This window comes from Sus scrofa, chromosome 1 (assembly GCF_000003025.6).
Source record: "Sus scrofa isolate TJ Tabasco breed Duroc chromosome 1, Sscrofa11.1, whole genome shotgun sequence".
NCBI lineage: Eukaryota > Metazoa > Chordata > Mammalia > Artiodactyla > Suidae > Sus > Sus scrofa.
In genome coordinates this window covers 239,493,666-239,510,025 of record NC_010443.5, presented here as the reverse complement: position 1 = coordinate 239,510,025, position 16,360 = coordinate 239,493,666, and the positions used below count along the sequence as shown (strand labels likewise).

Here is a 16,360-nt window from a genome sequence, read left to right as displayed (position 1 = left end):
GTATCCTTTGGGGTTTTTAAATTAAAAATACTTTATGGGAGTTCCCATTGTGGCTCAGTGGAAACGAACCCGATTAGTATCCATGAGGATGTGGGTTCAATCCCTGGCCTCACTTAGTGGGTTGAGAATCCAGTGTTGCTGTGAGCTGTCGTGTAGGTCACAGATGCGGCTTGGATCCCATGTTGCTGTGGCTGTGGCGCAGGCTGGAAGCTATAGCTCTCATTCTACTCCTAGCCTGGGCTCTCCCATATGCCACCGGTGTGGCCCTAAAAAGACAAAAATACATCCATACATAAAAATACTTTATAATATTTTAAAAATATTATATAATAAGATGAACTGAGGATGAGAGAAAGATGGACAATCTCCAAAATTAGGCATTTTTCTTTAAAAACAGCTAATAAAGAAGATAAAATTACTGAGCATTCATCACATGTCACGTACTGTTCAACGCATTTTGTGTGTGTTAATAATTTAATCCTCATTACAACTTTATGCTATTATTATTTCTTTAGGAAAGTAAGGCTAGAGAGGCAAATAATTCACCCAAGATGACACAGCTAGGATCTGACTAAATCAGGATTAAAACCCAAACCAATCTGGCTCTCAAACCTACACTCTTCAATTACATGCTGTGCTGTCTCTTAATTTACACAGGATAAATATGATTTCTTACATAATGAGGTAACACCATTCACAAAATTAGACTGTTAACTTCACTGCCACTGACTCTCTTAGATAATAAACAACTCAAAATTAAAATGTCCAACCAGCATAATTCAAACAAGATTAAACCACAAGTACAAACAACACAGGCCCTTTGAGAGGTACTTCTGCTGGTCATGTATGTACCTCAGGATCGTCTGTGTAATCAAACATCCTGAAGATGACCCTTGGCATCGGGTACACGGAGTCTTCAGTGTGAGGAGGTGGAGTGAAAGGAGGCAGGTTGTGCTGCAGTGCTTCACACAGAATGCTGTCAAAGGCAAGATAAGGTCTTAGGATGTGTCGCTCCTGCCAGCGATCCTTTTTCAATTTCTGAATCTGGGCCCACAGGCAATCTAAATACTAAAGACAGATTATTTTTAATAATTAATAGATATTTGAAGGCTAGATGAAATCATATTTTGACTAGACAAAACCAAAAATCAACTATTTTCTAAAATACAGGAAACAAAAGGAAGCTAACTTACAGTTAAACATAGTACAAAGAAACAGTGCTAAGTTTCTGTGGTTTTTTTTTTGGCTTTTTAGGGCCGCACCTGCAACATATGGAGGTTCCCAGGCTAACAGTCCAATGGGAGCTGTAGCTGCCAGCCTACACCACAGCCACGGAAATGCAGGATCTGAGCCGCGTCTGTGACCTACACCACAGCTCACGGCAACGATGGATCCTTAACCCACTGAGCAAGGCCAGGGATCGAACTCACAACCTCAAGGTTCCTAGTCGGATTTGTTTCCACTGCACCATGAAGGGAACTCCTAAGTTTCTGTTTTTACTTCAATTACTTTGTAAAGACTGGGGCTGTTACACTTATTTTTTCAAATTGGGCATTCTAACAAAAAATACATCAATTCTATGATATCTGGAATCCCCAGAATAGGGACTGTTAATGACATTCTAGATTTATTAAAAATCCACTATCTGCATATGGCTATGAGGAGCTGAACCCTTGATATGAAATGTGAAAACGTAGCCAAGGTTTCACAAGTGGAAGGACTCGAACATGTCACAGATATTAGAATCTACTCCAACTGTGCTTGTATCATAAGAAACTGAAAACAATTTACCTCTTCTTGTGGATGTGGTTTCTCAGCAGTCCATACCTGTAACATGGGCACATGAGTCTTTTGGCGTCTTCTAAAGATAAAAATGAAAATCTACATTTAGGTTTTTAAAAACATGAAAAGATGTTCAGTTGTTTTCACAATTAATAAAATTCAAATTAAAGGAGTGAAACACTTTAACCTATCAGATTGGCAGATATCAGAATCTTTGATAATGTATTATATTGCCAAAATGTAGGCAAATACAAAGTTTCAAAAACTCAAAAACATTGCTGGTAGAGGGATAATTGATATAATCTCTTAGAAGAGATGTGGAAGAGTCTAATCTCTTTGGAAGGCAATTTGACTACATCTATCAACATTAATATAGTTAAGACACTTCAACCCAGCAATGCCATTTCTAACAACACACATGCCCCACAAACATATGTGCACAAAGACACAGGTACAAGGATACTCACTGAAAACACTGTTTACAATAAGGAAAGACTTGCATAGGCCCCAAAGTCTACCAACAGGAGACAAGTTAAAGAAATTATGGTACATTAAAAGAGGGGAATACTGGAGTTCCTGTTGTGGCTCAGCAGGTTAAGAATCTGACATAGTATCCATGAGAATATGGGTTCAATCCCCAGCCTTGCTCAGTGGGTTAAGGATCCAGCGTTGCCACAAGCGAGGTGTAGGTTGCAAATGTGGCTTGGATCCGATTTGGCTGTGGCTTAGGTCTGCAACTGCAGCTCTGATCTGACCCCTACCCTGGGAACTTCCATGAGAAGCAGGTGTGGTCATAGAAAGGAAAAAAGGCGGGGGGGGGGGGAGTGTAATACTATACAGCTGTTAAAAAGAAGGAGGTAGAACTATATACTTTTATGCGACAAATCCAAACTACACTGGTGTGGGGGAGTACCAAATGTGTACAGAAGAAAAAAAGCAAGTGTGTACACCATATCATTTGTATAAAAAGGGGGAAGGACTTCTTCAAACATTAGGATATTCATACTCTTATTTTCATTCTTTTGCAAACATCTAGATATTATTTTTAAAAAGTAAAACTTTTTTTTTAAAGGCTGCACCTGTGGCATATGGAAGTTCCCAGGCTAGGGGTTGAATCAAAGCTACAGCTGCCAGCCTACGCCACAGCAACGTGGGATCTGAGCTCTATCTGTGACCTACGCTATAGCTCATGGCAATGCCAGATCCTTAACCCACTGAACAAGGCCAGGTATTGAACCCGCATTCTCATGGATACTAGTTGGGTTCTTAAACCACTGAGCCACAACGGGAACTCCTAAAAAAGTAAAATTTAAAAAAATATAAAACATTGAAAAAATCATTTAAAGTTAACAATGTAATGAGAAAGCACATTTTTAACTTTAGACTTACTTTAGCTTTATTTATAACTAAGTAGATATTAACAATACCCAAAGAAGTATCTATTAACAGAAAATGAAACTTGCAATCAAATTATTCTGAAAAAACTTAAGGGGACACAAAACCACTATCATGCTGCTGTGTTCTTACTTGAGATAGCTTTCAGTGTTGGCAAAGATGCGGTCCATCTCGGCATCTTTCTTTTCATACAACTCCTTTCCAACCCAGGGTAAGGACGACAGAAAGGCATACACGTACCAATCCCGCCGCACCTAAAGAATATTTAAAATAGGTACAAGTGAATTTTCATACATAGTATATCTATTCTTCAATGAAATCCTATGGACACTAATTAAAAGGGCTTAAAGAAAATATCTGGCTCATTCAGAGTATTTTTAGATACCTTAGTTTTAATCTTACCAGAATGGATCATTTAACTAAAATACAGATGTCATGAGAACCCACCATTAAGCCAGCTGACCTAATTTTTAGATATTAAGTTTTTTTGCTATAGGTGCAGCATGTGGAAGTTCCCAGGCTAAGGGTCGAATCAGAGCTGCAGCTGCCGGCCTACACCACAGCTCATGGCAACTTCAGATCCTCAACCCACCAAGTGAGGCCAGGGATGGAATCTGAATCCTCATGGATGCTAGTGGGGTTTGTTTCCGCTAAGCCACAATGGGAACTCCTAGATGTTAAGAATTTATAATGTGATAACCTGCCGTGAATCTTTTGGGTTTTTTTAATTACTAAAGGGTGAAAAATTCGTGGTACTGTATGGATAAGATTCCATACTAAAGAGAAAATACCTGGTACTGTATGGACAAGAAGCAGCATAAGGGGTCTTCTTACCTGAGGCACATCTTCTTCCTGAGTAACACTTACAAAATTTTCAAACATAGCAACCATTGATGGAGCAGCAATGACATGACAATTCACAAGATCAGATAAAAAACGGACCTGTTGGGTAAAACAATTTCTATTAAATGTAAATGCCCTTTATAGTAATTATAAAACAAGCAATTGCGTAAAGGTTGAAACCACAGGTCTGAAAAACTATAGCCCAAGGGCCAAATCTAGCCCAATGCCTATTTTTAAGCAGCCTGTGAACTAAGAGTAGTTTTTAGATATTTAAATGCTAGAAAAAGACCCAAAAGAATATTCTGATTCACACAAGTTACAAAAGTAAATTTCAGTGTCCACAAATCAACTTTTACACAGCCATGCTCATCTATTTACATACTATCTGCAGCTGCTTTTATGTTCTAATAGCAGAGCTGAGTAGCTGTGATAGACTACAGGAGGGACAGGAGTCTGTGCATTGATAGCTTCACATTTATACTGGAATAAGAACCTAAACTGTAATATTCTAGCTACTACAACTTTTGCTGTTTGGCTGTGAAGGAAATTTTCACTGGACAACAGAAATGGAAATTCATGAAAAGATATTTATTGGGTGTCCTTTGTGTGCCACTGCTGAGCATATTAGAGTCTCTGTCATATGGGGGCTAATAGTCTAGTGGGACAAGCCAAATCTCAACGCAAAAGGATGAATCCTATACTAAAGGATAAATTAAAAAGTGCTCTAGAAACAGAGATACAGAGAGAGGGGAAAACATCTTAAGGGAGTAACAATCCATCTAGGTCATACAGAATGAGTAAAGTTGTCCTCCAGCGGGGAGCAAGGAGAGGGTCTAGGCAGAGAAGTTCAAAAACATGGTGCAGGGACCTGCAAATATTCTGATACAGCTGGAGGATATATGGGAGGCAAACAGAAACAGACTAGTGCAACCACTGAGGGTCAGGCTTAATGAAGAATCTGAACTTCACCTTATAGCCTGATGGGTGTCTAAATTCTTTTGTGTACTCAACAGAAAAGAATCTGATCACATACTTCCAACATATATATTATATATTTTATAATATACACTGGCCCATTGTCAATCTATGTATACAACTAATAAGGCTTAATTCCATTTCCATTTAAGATAAATAAGAGTTCTAACAGTTACTTCCTGCATCATCTTGTTCATGGCTTTGAAAACCATCCTCTGTAGACAATGGGAAGGAATTGAGGTTTTTAACACGTAACCAATACGAACAGAACCTTGTTACAGAAAGACCACTCTGGTGTCACTGTAGAAGATAAAGTGAAAGGTAGAGAATCTGGATGTAAAAAGATCAGTTAAGAGGCTACTGAGACATGAGGAGGAAGGCATGAACTATATTAGAGGCCCTGGAGACAACGGAGAAGGGACTGACTGGAGGAAGAACTCTAGACAGGACTTGGGGACTGCTCGGAGTAAGAGGGGGCAAAGGCAAGACAAAAACGAATGCTCCGGCTTCTCGATGGACTATCCAGTAACTAGCAGCCATTTGTGCAGGTTGGGGTGAGGACAGAGGAAAGAAGATATGAATAATTCATTAATTCAGGGAATTCCAGGCAAGATACCTTAGGGCTATCCAGGTAGTATTTGGAACATAGGTCTGGAGTTCAAGAGAAAGGTTGAAGTGAAGATACAGATTACAGATTTGGGGTGTGTGGGTGTGTGTGGGTGTCCTCAACATAAAGGTAGTTTATGAAGCTATGAGAGAGAATGAGAATGCTTTAGGAAAGAGTATTTGGAAGAAAATGCAGTGAGGACAGCATCCTAGGGAAGACAAAAATTTAAGGGACAAAGGAAGCTGCTCCAGTAAAAGGAGACTGAGAAAAAGAAGGTACGTAGCAGCACGAGGTCCTGAAAAAGGAGGTGCTGCAAAAACCGAGACTAAGAAAGCAGTACAAAGCATCACATGCTGCAGGAAGGTCAACCAAGATTTAGAGTGAAAAAAAGTCACTGGACTTGGTAAAATGAGCTCTGTACCTTTAATGAGAATGGTTTCAAAAGGGCAGCTGTTGTGGTGAGTGGGGAACTGTATTTCAAGAGAAAAGATAAATTATTTGGTTGTAGCTCACCTCTTCCCTCCATTCCAACACTAACATATCATATCAAAAAAGCCTCCCAAACCGAAAAACTTACCAGATATACAGCTTCATTATAATTGTTTGCTTTCAACGATTCTTTAAGTTGACGAATCATGGCTTCTACAAATTCTCCACCAAAGTTGTAATTCCTGGCATTCAGCAGTCCAACTAGTGTTGTATAAATTGTCAACTTCTCAGGTAACAGACGTGCACTAATTTGAGAACCCAGAACAACAAGAAGATCCCAAAACAATAGCATTAAGTTTCTGAATTTTACATTATATAAATTTTATCATTTTTATAATTTTAGAAAAGCATCACATTTAGCTATATTTTAAAAACTACTTCAGAAAAGGCATAAATATTGAATAGAGTTGCAGATATGGCCCCCTCAAATTTTTCATTTTAATTCTAGTTAATCCACAAGTTAAGAAAGTTAAACACTCTTAATTGTGAAGTCATCAAACTAAAGATATAACTAATGTTAGACTAGTTTTTCTTCCAATGTGCTTAGTGGAACTGAATAGCAGTTCTACAGAAAATGGTCTCTATGGTAAAATACCTGGAAATTGCTGTGAAACAAGTTTCCTCAATGCAGAATCAATAAGGGGGAGAGAGAGCATACAAAATTTCTAAACTTCGCAGACCAACTGTCATGGGATCAGAATTCCACTTTGAGAAATACTACTCTAGTTGCTTAGAAAAAATTCAGAACTAAACCCAGTTTCTATCAGTTAAATTATTGAATTTCTAACATGGTACCCAATGTAGTAAGATGTCTTTACATCCCAGTTTGCTTACTTAAGTGTTAATTTTCATTAAAGTTATGTGAAAAATAGAGAAGAGGATTATAGTCATACTTCAGAAAAAGGTAATGTTGACCCCTAATTTAGGCAGTCTTCAGAAATTAGCTCAAAAAGAAAAGCAAATATGAATTCATGATCATTCAGAATCTCCTACACTTTGTGTTTTCCCAAAGTTCCTAGCATGAGTATTAAGGACAATTTAGGTTTAAAAAAAAAATAACTTGCATTAATAGTAACCATTCAATCTTTACCCTTCCCCACCTCAGTCATGGCTTCCCTTAGAGTTTAAGCATAAATATACTCCATTCAAATAAATGCTTTCAGAACAGAAGGAATCTAAGCATAACTACAGTAAAGTAATTCTTCTTAGTAGTTTTCTAGCCTAAGGACATGTTTTACTGAATACTGACTGGATTCTTTCAAAAAATTGTATCTGAGGAGTTCCCGTTGTGACTCAGTGGTTAATGAATCCGACTACTATACATGAGGATGAAGGTTCCATCCCTGGCGTTGCTCAATGGGTTAAGGATCCAGCGTTGCCATGACCTGTGGTGTAGGTGATAGATGCTGCTCAGATCCCATGTTGCTGTGGTATAGGCTGGCAGCTACAGCTGTGATTCGACCCCTATCCTGGGAATCCATATGCCACATATCTAGCCCTAAAAAGACAAAAAAGACAAAAAAAAAAAAAAAAAAAGGTAAAATCCACTGCTAGTTTCAATTCGTGTGTACATTTTTAAATTAAAATTGAGCTGTAAGCAATGGAAAAAACAAAACAAAAGCACATTATTTAAGAACAACTGAAATAACAACTTAAGCCACCTTCATAATGAAGACTTCTTTATCCAGAAGTCATAGCTACTTCTTCACAAAGCATACAGTTTAGAGTGATCCGTGTCAACCGGAGAGATGAGGAAGTCTAGATTGCTAATTCCACTGCTAAGGGAGACTATTTCATGATCTCATGTGAGACTTTTCCTACTGTAATGTCCTTACAAATTAAATACTAATACTTGTTCTAGCTCATCTAACTCAGAGAAAAATCATACTTATTATGTCATAGCTTCAAAAGCACTTTCAAGTCTTCTAAGAAGGGCCATTACTTGAGTGACTGATACTCAAATTAGTTGGATACTATTGATTAAAAATATAAACTCTATTATATATATTTAATTGTACATACTGAAAAGAAAACCACTGAATGTGAAACCGCCTATTTTCTCACTTAACAGCAGTCAACTCAAATGATTTATGGATCCAAGAAACCTAACAAAGAAAATGCTCAATTTCTGTCCCATTTATCTCTTAAGAGTTCACCAAAGGACCAAAGGTCATTTCATTTGACAAATTCCCCAAAGAAAGAAAACGGATGACATATGGAATATAAACACATCTCCTGAACATTCCCAAGCATTTAAGAATAGATAATGCATTACCACCTGGATTCATAAATCTTTTGTATACATACACTGTACAGAGAAGCCTTAAGATCTTGCTCTTGTAGTTAGGAAGATCTGCTTCCAAAACACCAGCCAAGCCTTCTAGGTTGCTCTCCAAAGAGCAGGCACTCTGTAAGGAGAGCATATTAAATATTCGTCAAGTACTCAGCAATTAGTGCGTTAAAATTTTCCAGGGGTGATCATAAAAATATTTATGCATAAGGCACTATGACAGTTTAGTATAAAGTCAGGTTGTTATTATTTGGAAACCCATGAAAAGAGAATGAATGAAATTTAAAAGCAGACCAAGTATTAGAAATAAGAGGATATAGTGGGCTCTATTCCACTTCTCTAGCTAGTTCTCTCACTGTATGACCAGCCAAATTATCTCAAATAGTCAAAACTTACTTGGTCTTCATTTTTAAATTGAGTGGACTATCCCCTAAGGTCTTTTCTAAGATTCAAATTCCATGAAAATTATTAAAAATGTTTAATTCTCAATTATCTGCATTCAAAACGTTTTATTTTTGTCTTTTTAGGGCCGTTCCTGTGGCAGATGGAGGTTTCCGGGCTAGGGGTCATATCAGAGCTGTAGCCGTTGGCCTACGCCAGAGCCACAGCCACGTCAGATCCAAGGTGTGTCTGCAACCTACACCACAGCTCACGGCAATGCCGGATCCTTAACCCACTGAGCAAGGCCAGAGATCAAACCCACAGCCTCGTAGATACTAGTTGGGTTTGTTAACCACTGAGCCATGATGGGAACTCCACACAAAGGTTTTAATATGCACTTACTTTGTGATACATATGCATGGCATTATAAGCTTTTCCTAAAACTTAGATCATGAAGTTTGCAGATGCAGAAATTAATCAAGTGCAATCAACTACAACCCTAAGAAGCCCATCAAGCCTATGCCTTTGTTTTTGTTTTTGTTTTTAGGGCTGCACCCATGGCATATAGCAGTTCCCAGGTTAAGGGTGGAATCAGAGCTACAGGTGCTGGCCTATGCTGCAGCCACAGCAATGCCAGATCAGAGCCTGGCATTGCATCTGTGAGCTACACCTCAACTCACGGCAACACCAGTTCCCCAACCCACTGAGCAATGGGCCAAGGATCAAAACCAGCATCCTCATGGATACTAGACGGATGTTTCCAATGTGCCACAAAGGGAACTCCCAGCTTGTGTCTATTTTAAGGCATACCTTTTCTCCAACTTTGCATATTAAAGATTCCAAATGATCTTCAGTTTCATTTGCATCAGAGGTCTTTCTCCTTTTGTGAGGCTGTCCCCCTGTTTCAAGAATGTAAAAAAGTGAACATTACATGATGAACCCATTATCAAAAACTTTACTTTTTTGGCTACCATCTCTTTTCTACCGGAAGCCCTACTATTTATACAGAGTAGAAACCCTTGACTGACCTTAACTACTTCTCAGACAAGGCTAGATCAACCAACAGTCTCCATACCCTGAGGCACTATATTAACTCTAGGAGATATTACTTATGTTAAATTTTGTGAGAATCATGCCCCAGCCCCATGGAGCTATACAATACAGCAGCCCTGTCCATTTCTGTGGATAGAGCAAAGGTGCCCATAACATGTTAACCACTAGCAGTTAGAAGACTCGGTAATGTTGGTAATATCTATGTATGGCTAGTTTCTTTCTTCAAACTTGACTTGTTTATTCATCCTCAGTCGCTTGTTCCTAAAACCTATCAGTACCAGTAGAACTCATTATTCTCACAATGAAAAGTATTATATAAACTGATGAAATATGGGTGTAAAACCAAGAAAGATGTTTCGGAAAGACTTGCTAGGGGAAAAAAAAAACTTGCTAAAAAAGAAAGATGTGGGAAAGGGAGCATAAAACATTGGGATCACTCGCTAGTTTTACAAGGGTCTAAGCTCCTAACTCTTCATTTAATGGTTTTAATTCTATAAACCATGAGGCACTAGGATCTAGATTATCTCAAACAATGGGAATTACAATCAGTAGACATACTCAAAGAAATGTCCTGAGCACTATACCAAATAATTGGTGGGGAAAGTATATGTTTTATGGTCCCCTGTTTTAACTGGCTCTTCATTCTGCACTTTACCTACTGATCCTGTTATGTTAAAAAAAACTATCACTGAAAAAGTTGAAATGATTACCAATCATCTATCTGTCCTTTCGGTTGCTAAAGAATTCAAGTTGAATGATGCTGTGCCACAAACCATCCATTGTTTAGTCTTGCTGCTAATGATCTCTTCTTATCATTTTGTTTAATATCTTAACATAACCCTCCTTACATCTTTTTGTGGAATAACATAAGTCTGAAAAAATTTCAATTGATAGTGTTAAATATGGAAGAAGATGCTGTTGCTCTACACAATGTTGGCTAGTCTCCCAATATAATTCAATTTTTGACTTCCACCAGTTAGATTATTAGGATAGTATGTGGACAAGGAAGCAATCATCTGTAACTGCACTGGGGATCTGTATTAATAATGAAAATCCACAGATACAGGGTTACCCAGAAATAAATCATACATATATTTAATCTTCTCAGATCTGTAGAGCCAAAGGAACTAAACCATTTTTACAGAATTCATAATTACTTAGCCGCTGGAATACCGGCTTGAAAAATTCAGTGACTTTCATAAAACACGGCACTTGGCTATTCTAAACTTGGGGTGTTAATTTTTTCCAATGTCTGGCATGATCTTCAGGTACCTACCACCTAAACTCAAGCTGAACAAAACCTATCTATTACTATCTAGACAGGACCAGATGAAGTATTATAAAAGGTCAGAGGGCAAAGCACTGTGTGCTTTGATACCTCAACTGCTCTATCATTAGGATCTGGTTTAAATAACTGAATATAGTTTTGAAGGGACAATGCCATTAACAAATATAACTCATAGCAGCATGACTGCTAAAATATATTCCTGGAGATATCTGCCATGTAAAGTTGCGGACATGTGAGGTAGAGTGGGATCAGGGACCTTGATTCTCAAGTATACATCAAAATGAAGTCACAGGATCTCTTACAAAGGTTCCATCAACCAAAGACCCAAATTTGACACAAAGGATCTCTACTTCCAGGATTCATTCATGGAAAAAATTGCACACTTGGTGCAATGTTTATATAAGCTATCAGCCAGGACATTAAAATAGACTTATCCAAGAGCAAATGTTCTCAAGTGGACTAGATTTTGTTCCCCAGGAGCCACCTAGCAATCTCTGGAGACATATTTAGTTGTTACAACCTGGAGTGCTATTGGCATCCAGGGTATCCAGGAATTCTACTAAACAAACCACACTGCATAGGATAACTCCCAACACAAAGAAGAATCCAGCCCAAGATGGCCGTAGTGCTGATGCTGAGAAACTGTTCTAGAAAGCAGAATAGGAATTCCTGTCATGGCACAGCGGAAACAAATCCAACAAGGAACCATGAGGTTGCGGGTTCGATCCCTGGCCTTGCTCAGTGGGTTAAGGATCTAGCATTGCCGTGAGCTGTGGTGTAGGCTGCGGACTCAAGCTGGGCTGGCAGCAACAGCTCCAATTAGACCCCTAGCCTGGGAACCTCCATATGCCGTGGATGCAGCCCTAAAAAAAAAACAAAAGAGAAAAAAGAAAAAAAAAAAAAAAAAGCAAGCAGAATATATATACTCAATGTTCTTCAGAACCAATGTTCCTGTAAGGTTGGGAAAATGCAGATGCTAAAAAATTACATGAATGAGAGCAGTTTCTTTGTTGGTTTACTTATTTTTGGTTGTTTTGTATACACCTTAACCACTGTTCTCTCCTTTCTTGACCAACTACTTTGCAACCCTTTATCCCATACGCCATCCACCTCCTTGCCCTCTCTAAATTAATCATGCAGCTGGCTCATTCTCAAATCAGTTTAGAACCATACTCCAGTCTTCAAAACAACCCTCCTCGGTCCTCCTATAAAACTGAAAAGAAGAAAATAATCCTTGGGAAAGAAGCTGGATTTCTGAAGAAATAGTAGAAAATACAAGCATACAGTCCTATCTCTGAACTGCAACCCCTCTTTTTCTCTCTTCTTCCCATTTTTACTATGTTTGGAGAATGCCAAGAGGCAGAAAGTGTTAAGGAGTAAGAGATGCTCCACTCTCACCTGATATTCCAGAAAATATAAAGGGGTGGGGATCTACTGACACAATGTGAACTTATGCACAAAAACAGGATAATGAATTCAAGAGAATGTGGGCAAGAGCATGGGGAAGCAGAATAAACACTTTTATTAAGAATAAAACATTAGCTGAATGTTTTCAGCTACCCTCAAGAATATCTATGGTAGGAGTTCCCATTGTGGCTTACTGGGTTAAAACCAGACACAGTGTCCATGAAGATGCAGGTTTGATCCCTGGCCTCGATCAGTGGGTTAAGGATCTGGCGTTGTCACAAGCTGTGGTGGGTCGCAGATTCAGCTCAGATCTGGCGTTGCTATGGCTGTGGTGTAGGCCAGTAGCTACCGCTCCAATTCAACCCTTTGCCTGGGAAGGTCCATATGCCACAGGTGCAGCCTGGGAATGTCCATATGCTGCAAGTGCAGCTGTAAAAAGAAAAGAGTATCCATGGTAGCTCTCAAAACAAGAACAGATTTTATATTAATATGTAACTAAGTAAAAGTTTTACAATGTAGATTAAAGTTACATGTTGCCACTTTACTCTGACACTCTAGCCTACTATAGAAGAGAAGAGCAAGTGTCTATTAATAAACCCATCTGAAAGGACCTCAATAAGGTGATCCTAATTCTATATGGCTACACTCTACTACACATCCTATATCCAGTTTATATCCTTATTTATAATTAGATGTACTGTTGTTCCCATTGTGGCTCAGTGGTTAACGAATTCAACTAGGAACCATGAGGTTGCGGGTTCGATCCCTGCCCTTGCTCAGTGGGTTAAGGATCCGGCATGGCTGTGAGCTGTGGTGTAGGTTGCTGTGGCTCTGGCGTAGGCTGGCAGCTACAGCTCCGATTGGACCCCTAGCCTGGGAACTTCCATATGCCGCTGGAGCAGCCCAAGAAATGGCAAAAAGACAAAAAAAAAAAAAAAAGAATTAGATGTACTATAAAAAATTTTAGATCCACAAGGTGGACACGAAAACCAACTCTGTAAAAGAGCAAGTACCAAAAGCCAATAAGGGAAAAGTAAAGTACCTTGATCCTGCAGGTTTAAAGCAGAAGTGACCATCACTTCTGAAATAAACTATATTCTTCATCAGAATAACAAATCCCTTCATTTCTATTCGTTTTATTTTTTCTATAGTTAAGTAAAAAACTAGTCACAGTCTAAAAGGTAAGGACTTAATTCTAAGTAGCTTAAGAGAGACTTAAAATGGGGTTTTGGCTAAGATTACAGACAATTAAAATACTTTCTTAAAAGAACGAAACAGTACATTGAAAAGCTATTGTATGCCTATCCAAAATATGGAAAAGCTTCAAAGATATTCCTAAAAAGATTCTAAGAAATGAGTCAGATTCAGCACTGGACCAGTATCCATACACATTAATTTCCATTTAGGACTTTCCTTGTCTATAAATCCATCTCTAGGTGAACTTAATTGGTATAGCCTCCTAACTTGTCTCTCTGGATCCTGGACACTCGTCTCAATGCAGAGATGTAATTTTAAAATTGTCCTCCATCAGCTGATTCTCTGCCACCTCTTTGATCTTATCTTCTACAACTCTCCCTCTCACTCCACTACATCAAAACTGGCCCCAAGATTCCCTTTGCTTAGACTACTGCTTTTCTCCATGTTGCCATCTGGTTTGCTCCCTCAACTTCTGCAGGTCTTTGTTCAAATGCCATTCTCAGCGAGGCCTTCCCTGACCAACCAGTGCAAAACAGCAACTCCTCCTCCAGCAGCCTCTATCCTCTTTACTCAGTTTTTTCTCCATGGCACGTATCAACATATGATACACTAAATTTATTTGTTTTCTGCCTGTAAAATGGAGGTCCTATATTTATCTTGTCCACTGCTGTACTGCCAGTAGTTAGAGCTGTGCCTGGTATTAAATATTTGTTGAATAAATCAGTATATCTAGTCAAGCATATGGAAGTCACGGCAGTCTATGACTGATAAGAGCTGACAATAACCCAGAGGTGCTATGATGCATCTATATAATACATCGATAATAATTCAGCCTATTACAAAACAGCCCTCTATAATATTTAAACTCCCATATATATATATATAGTCTTTTTAGGGCCGCACCCTCAGCATATGGATGTTCCCAGGCTAGGGGTTGAAATTGGACCTATAGCCACTGGCTTACACCACAGCCACCGCCACGCCAGATCCAAGTGATATCGGTGACCTACACCATAGCTCATGGCAATGCCAGATCCTTAACCCACTGAGAGAGGCCAGGGACTGAACCTGCACTCTTATGGATGCTAGTCAGATTCGTTTCCTTCCGCTTAACCATAATGGGAACTCTTTTTTTTTTTTAAACTCCCAATATTTCTGATTTTAGCAGAAATCCTAGCTGATCGTTACCCAAAGTGCGGCAATTTACTGAAGTTCCAGGATAGTATCTAAGAGGAACTATTAACTGCCCCTCTACTACTAAATTATTCATAGTAAACTTTGATTAACTCCTTTTTTTTTTTTTTTCTTTTTAGGGCCTCGCCCACAGCATGTTGAGTTTCCCAGGCTAGGGGTCTAATTGGAGCTACAGTTGCTGGCCTATGCCACAGCCACGCCAGATCCAAGCCACGTCTGCAACCTACACCACAGCTCCTGGCAACGTCGGATCCTTAACCCACTGAGAGAGGCCAGGGATGGAACCCGCAACCTCATGGTTCCTAGTTGGATTTTGATTAACTCCTTATTTTCTTTTCTTTTGTCTTATTTATTCTGAGGTTCCTGCAGCAAGACCCAAATGGACAGTGCTTTAGCTGCCAGAAGCTAACTCCTAAGAAAGTTATGCTAGCATCCCAATAACCAAACTACATATTCACATCGAATTCTCCAGGCTGTCCTTTGGAAACACTCCCTCTCCTTTTAGGAATGCCCTAGAAGGGAGAAGAGAAAAAAAAGCACAAGAAGAGCAAAGAAAATGGGAACAACTTTAAATTTAGACTCAAGTTCTCCAAATACCAAGTGATGACTTCTAGGAGATTTAGGTTTTTAATTAATCAAATGCAAAGCACATGAAGACTATTTTCTGTGCTCTGTATGTACATTATACAAGAAGCCTCCTGTGATTAAAAAAAAAAAAATCAAAGCATGCAGCCTACTATACATGTGTAGCAAAAAGAACCTTGGATTTGCTTTCACCTGTGTCTGGGCACAGCCATCTCCATTAATTATACTAAATCTAGACCCTTAGGTGTCAGGTGACAAGACTGGACTAGACTATCCTCTCAAGCCATGTCCTAGCAGAAAACTGATATTTCATTGTTAAAATTAAGTAGGTGGGATTTGGTTCCTACCCTCGAGTGCCCCAACATTCAAGGAGAGAAAAATATAAGTGGAGAAAATTAATTAAATCCAACTTTTTGATCCGTATTTTTTTCCTACATCGTTGACATCTGCCAATGCTTATCAATTCTTAAGCATTAACAGATGATAAAATACATATCATCATGAGCAATTAGTTACATATGTTAATCCTCACAAAACCAAGAACAGGCATGTATCATTAATCCAATACTACAGACTAAGGTTTAAAGAGGTGATATAATCTGGGCAAGATCACAAAATAAATGGCAAGGTCTAACTTTGAACTTAAACCCTCTGTCTCCAAAGTCTGGCCTCTTAACCACTTTACAACACTATTTTCAAGTATTAATAACTAAATTATTTTTAGTTTCTTTTTGCTTTTCTAGATGTGTATTCTTGACTGTTGTTTTTTTAATGTAAGCATCGTTTCCTATTTTTAACTAGCTAAATTATTCCTGGTTTCTATGACGGCAATTCCAGGATCCCCATGAGTGCAAATATCCAAATGGGAACCCCG

The 16,360-nt window shown here is 38.7% G+C and overlaps 1 protein-coding gene across 2 annotated transcripts in view; it reads right to left on the bottom strand.

Moving 5' to 3' along the window:
• The window catches only part of NCBP1 (nuclear cap binding protein subunit 1), a 51,353-nt gene that overhangs the window by 33,900 nt on the left and 1,093 nt on the right, over positions 1-16,360 (bottom strand). For both annotated transcript variants that reach the window (XR_002336867.1, XM_021066300.1), the window contains exons 2-8: positions 9,573-9,661; positions 8,399-8,499; positions 6,180-6,336; positions 4,012-4,119; positions 3,310-3,431; positions 1,792-1,861; positions 853-1,068 (exon numbers count right to left, since the gene is read on the bottom strand). Coding sequence is in view for 1 of the 2 variants with exons in the window: in XM_021066300.1 (XP_020921959.1) it covers positions 853-1,068; positions 1,792-1,861; positions 3,310-3,431; positions 4,012-4,119; positions 6,180-6,336; positions 8,399-8,499; positions 9,573-9,661 (863 nt within the window). In the remaining variant the exon portion in view is untranslated. The remainder of the gene's footprint in view (positions 1-852; positions 1,069-1,791; positions 1,862-3,309; positions 3,432-4,011; positions 4,120-6,179; positions 6,337-8,398; positions 8,500-9,572; positions 9,662-16,360) is intronic.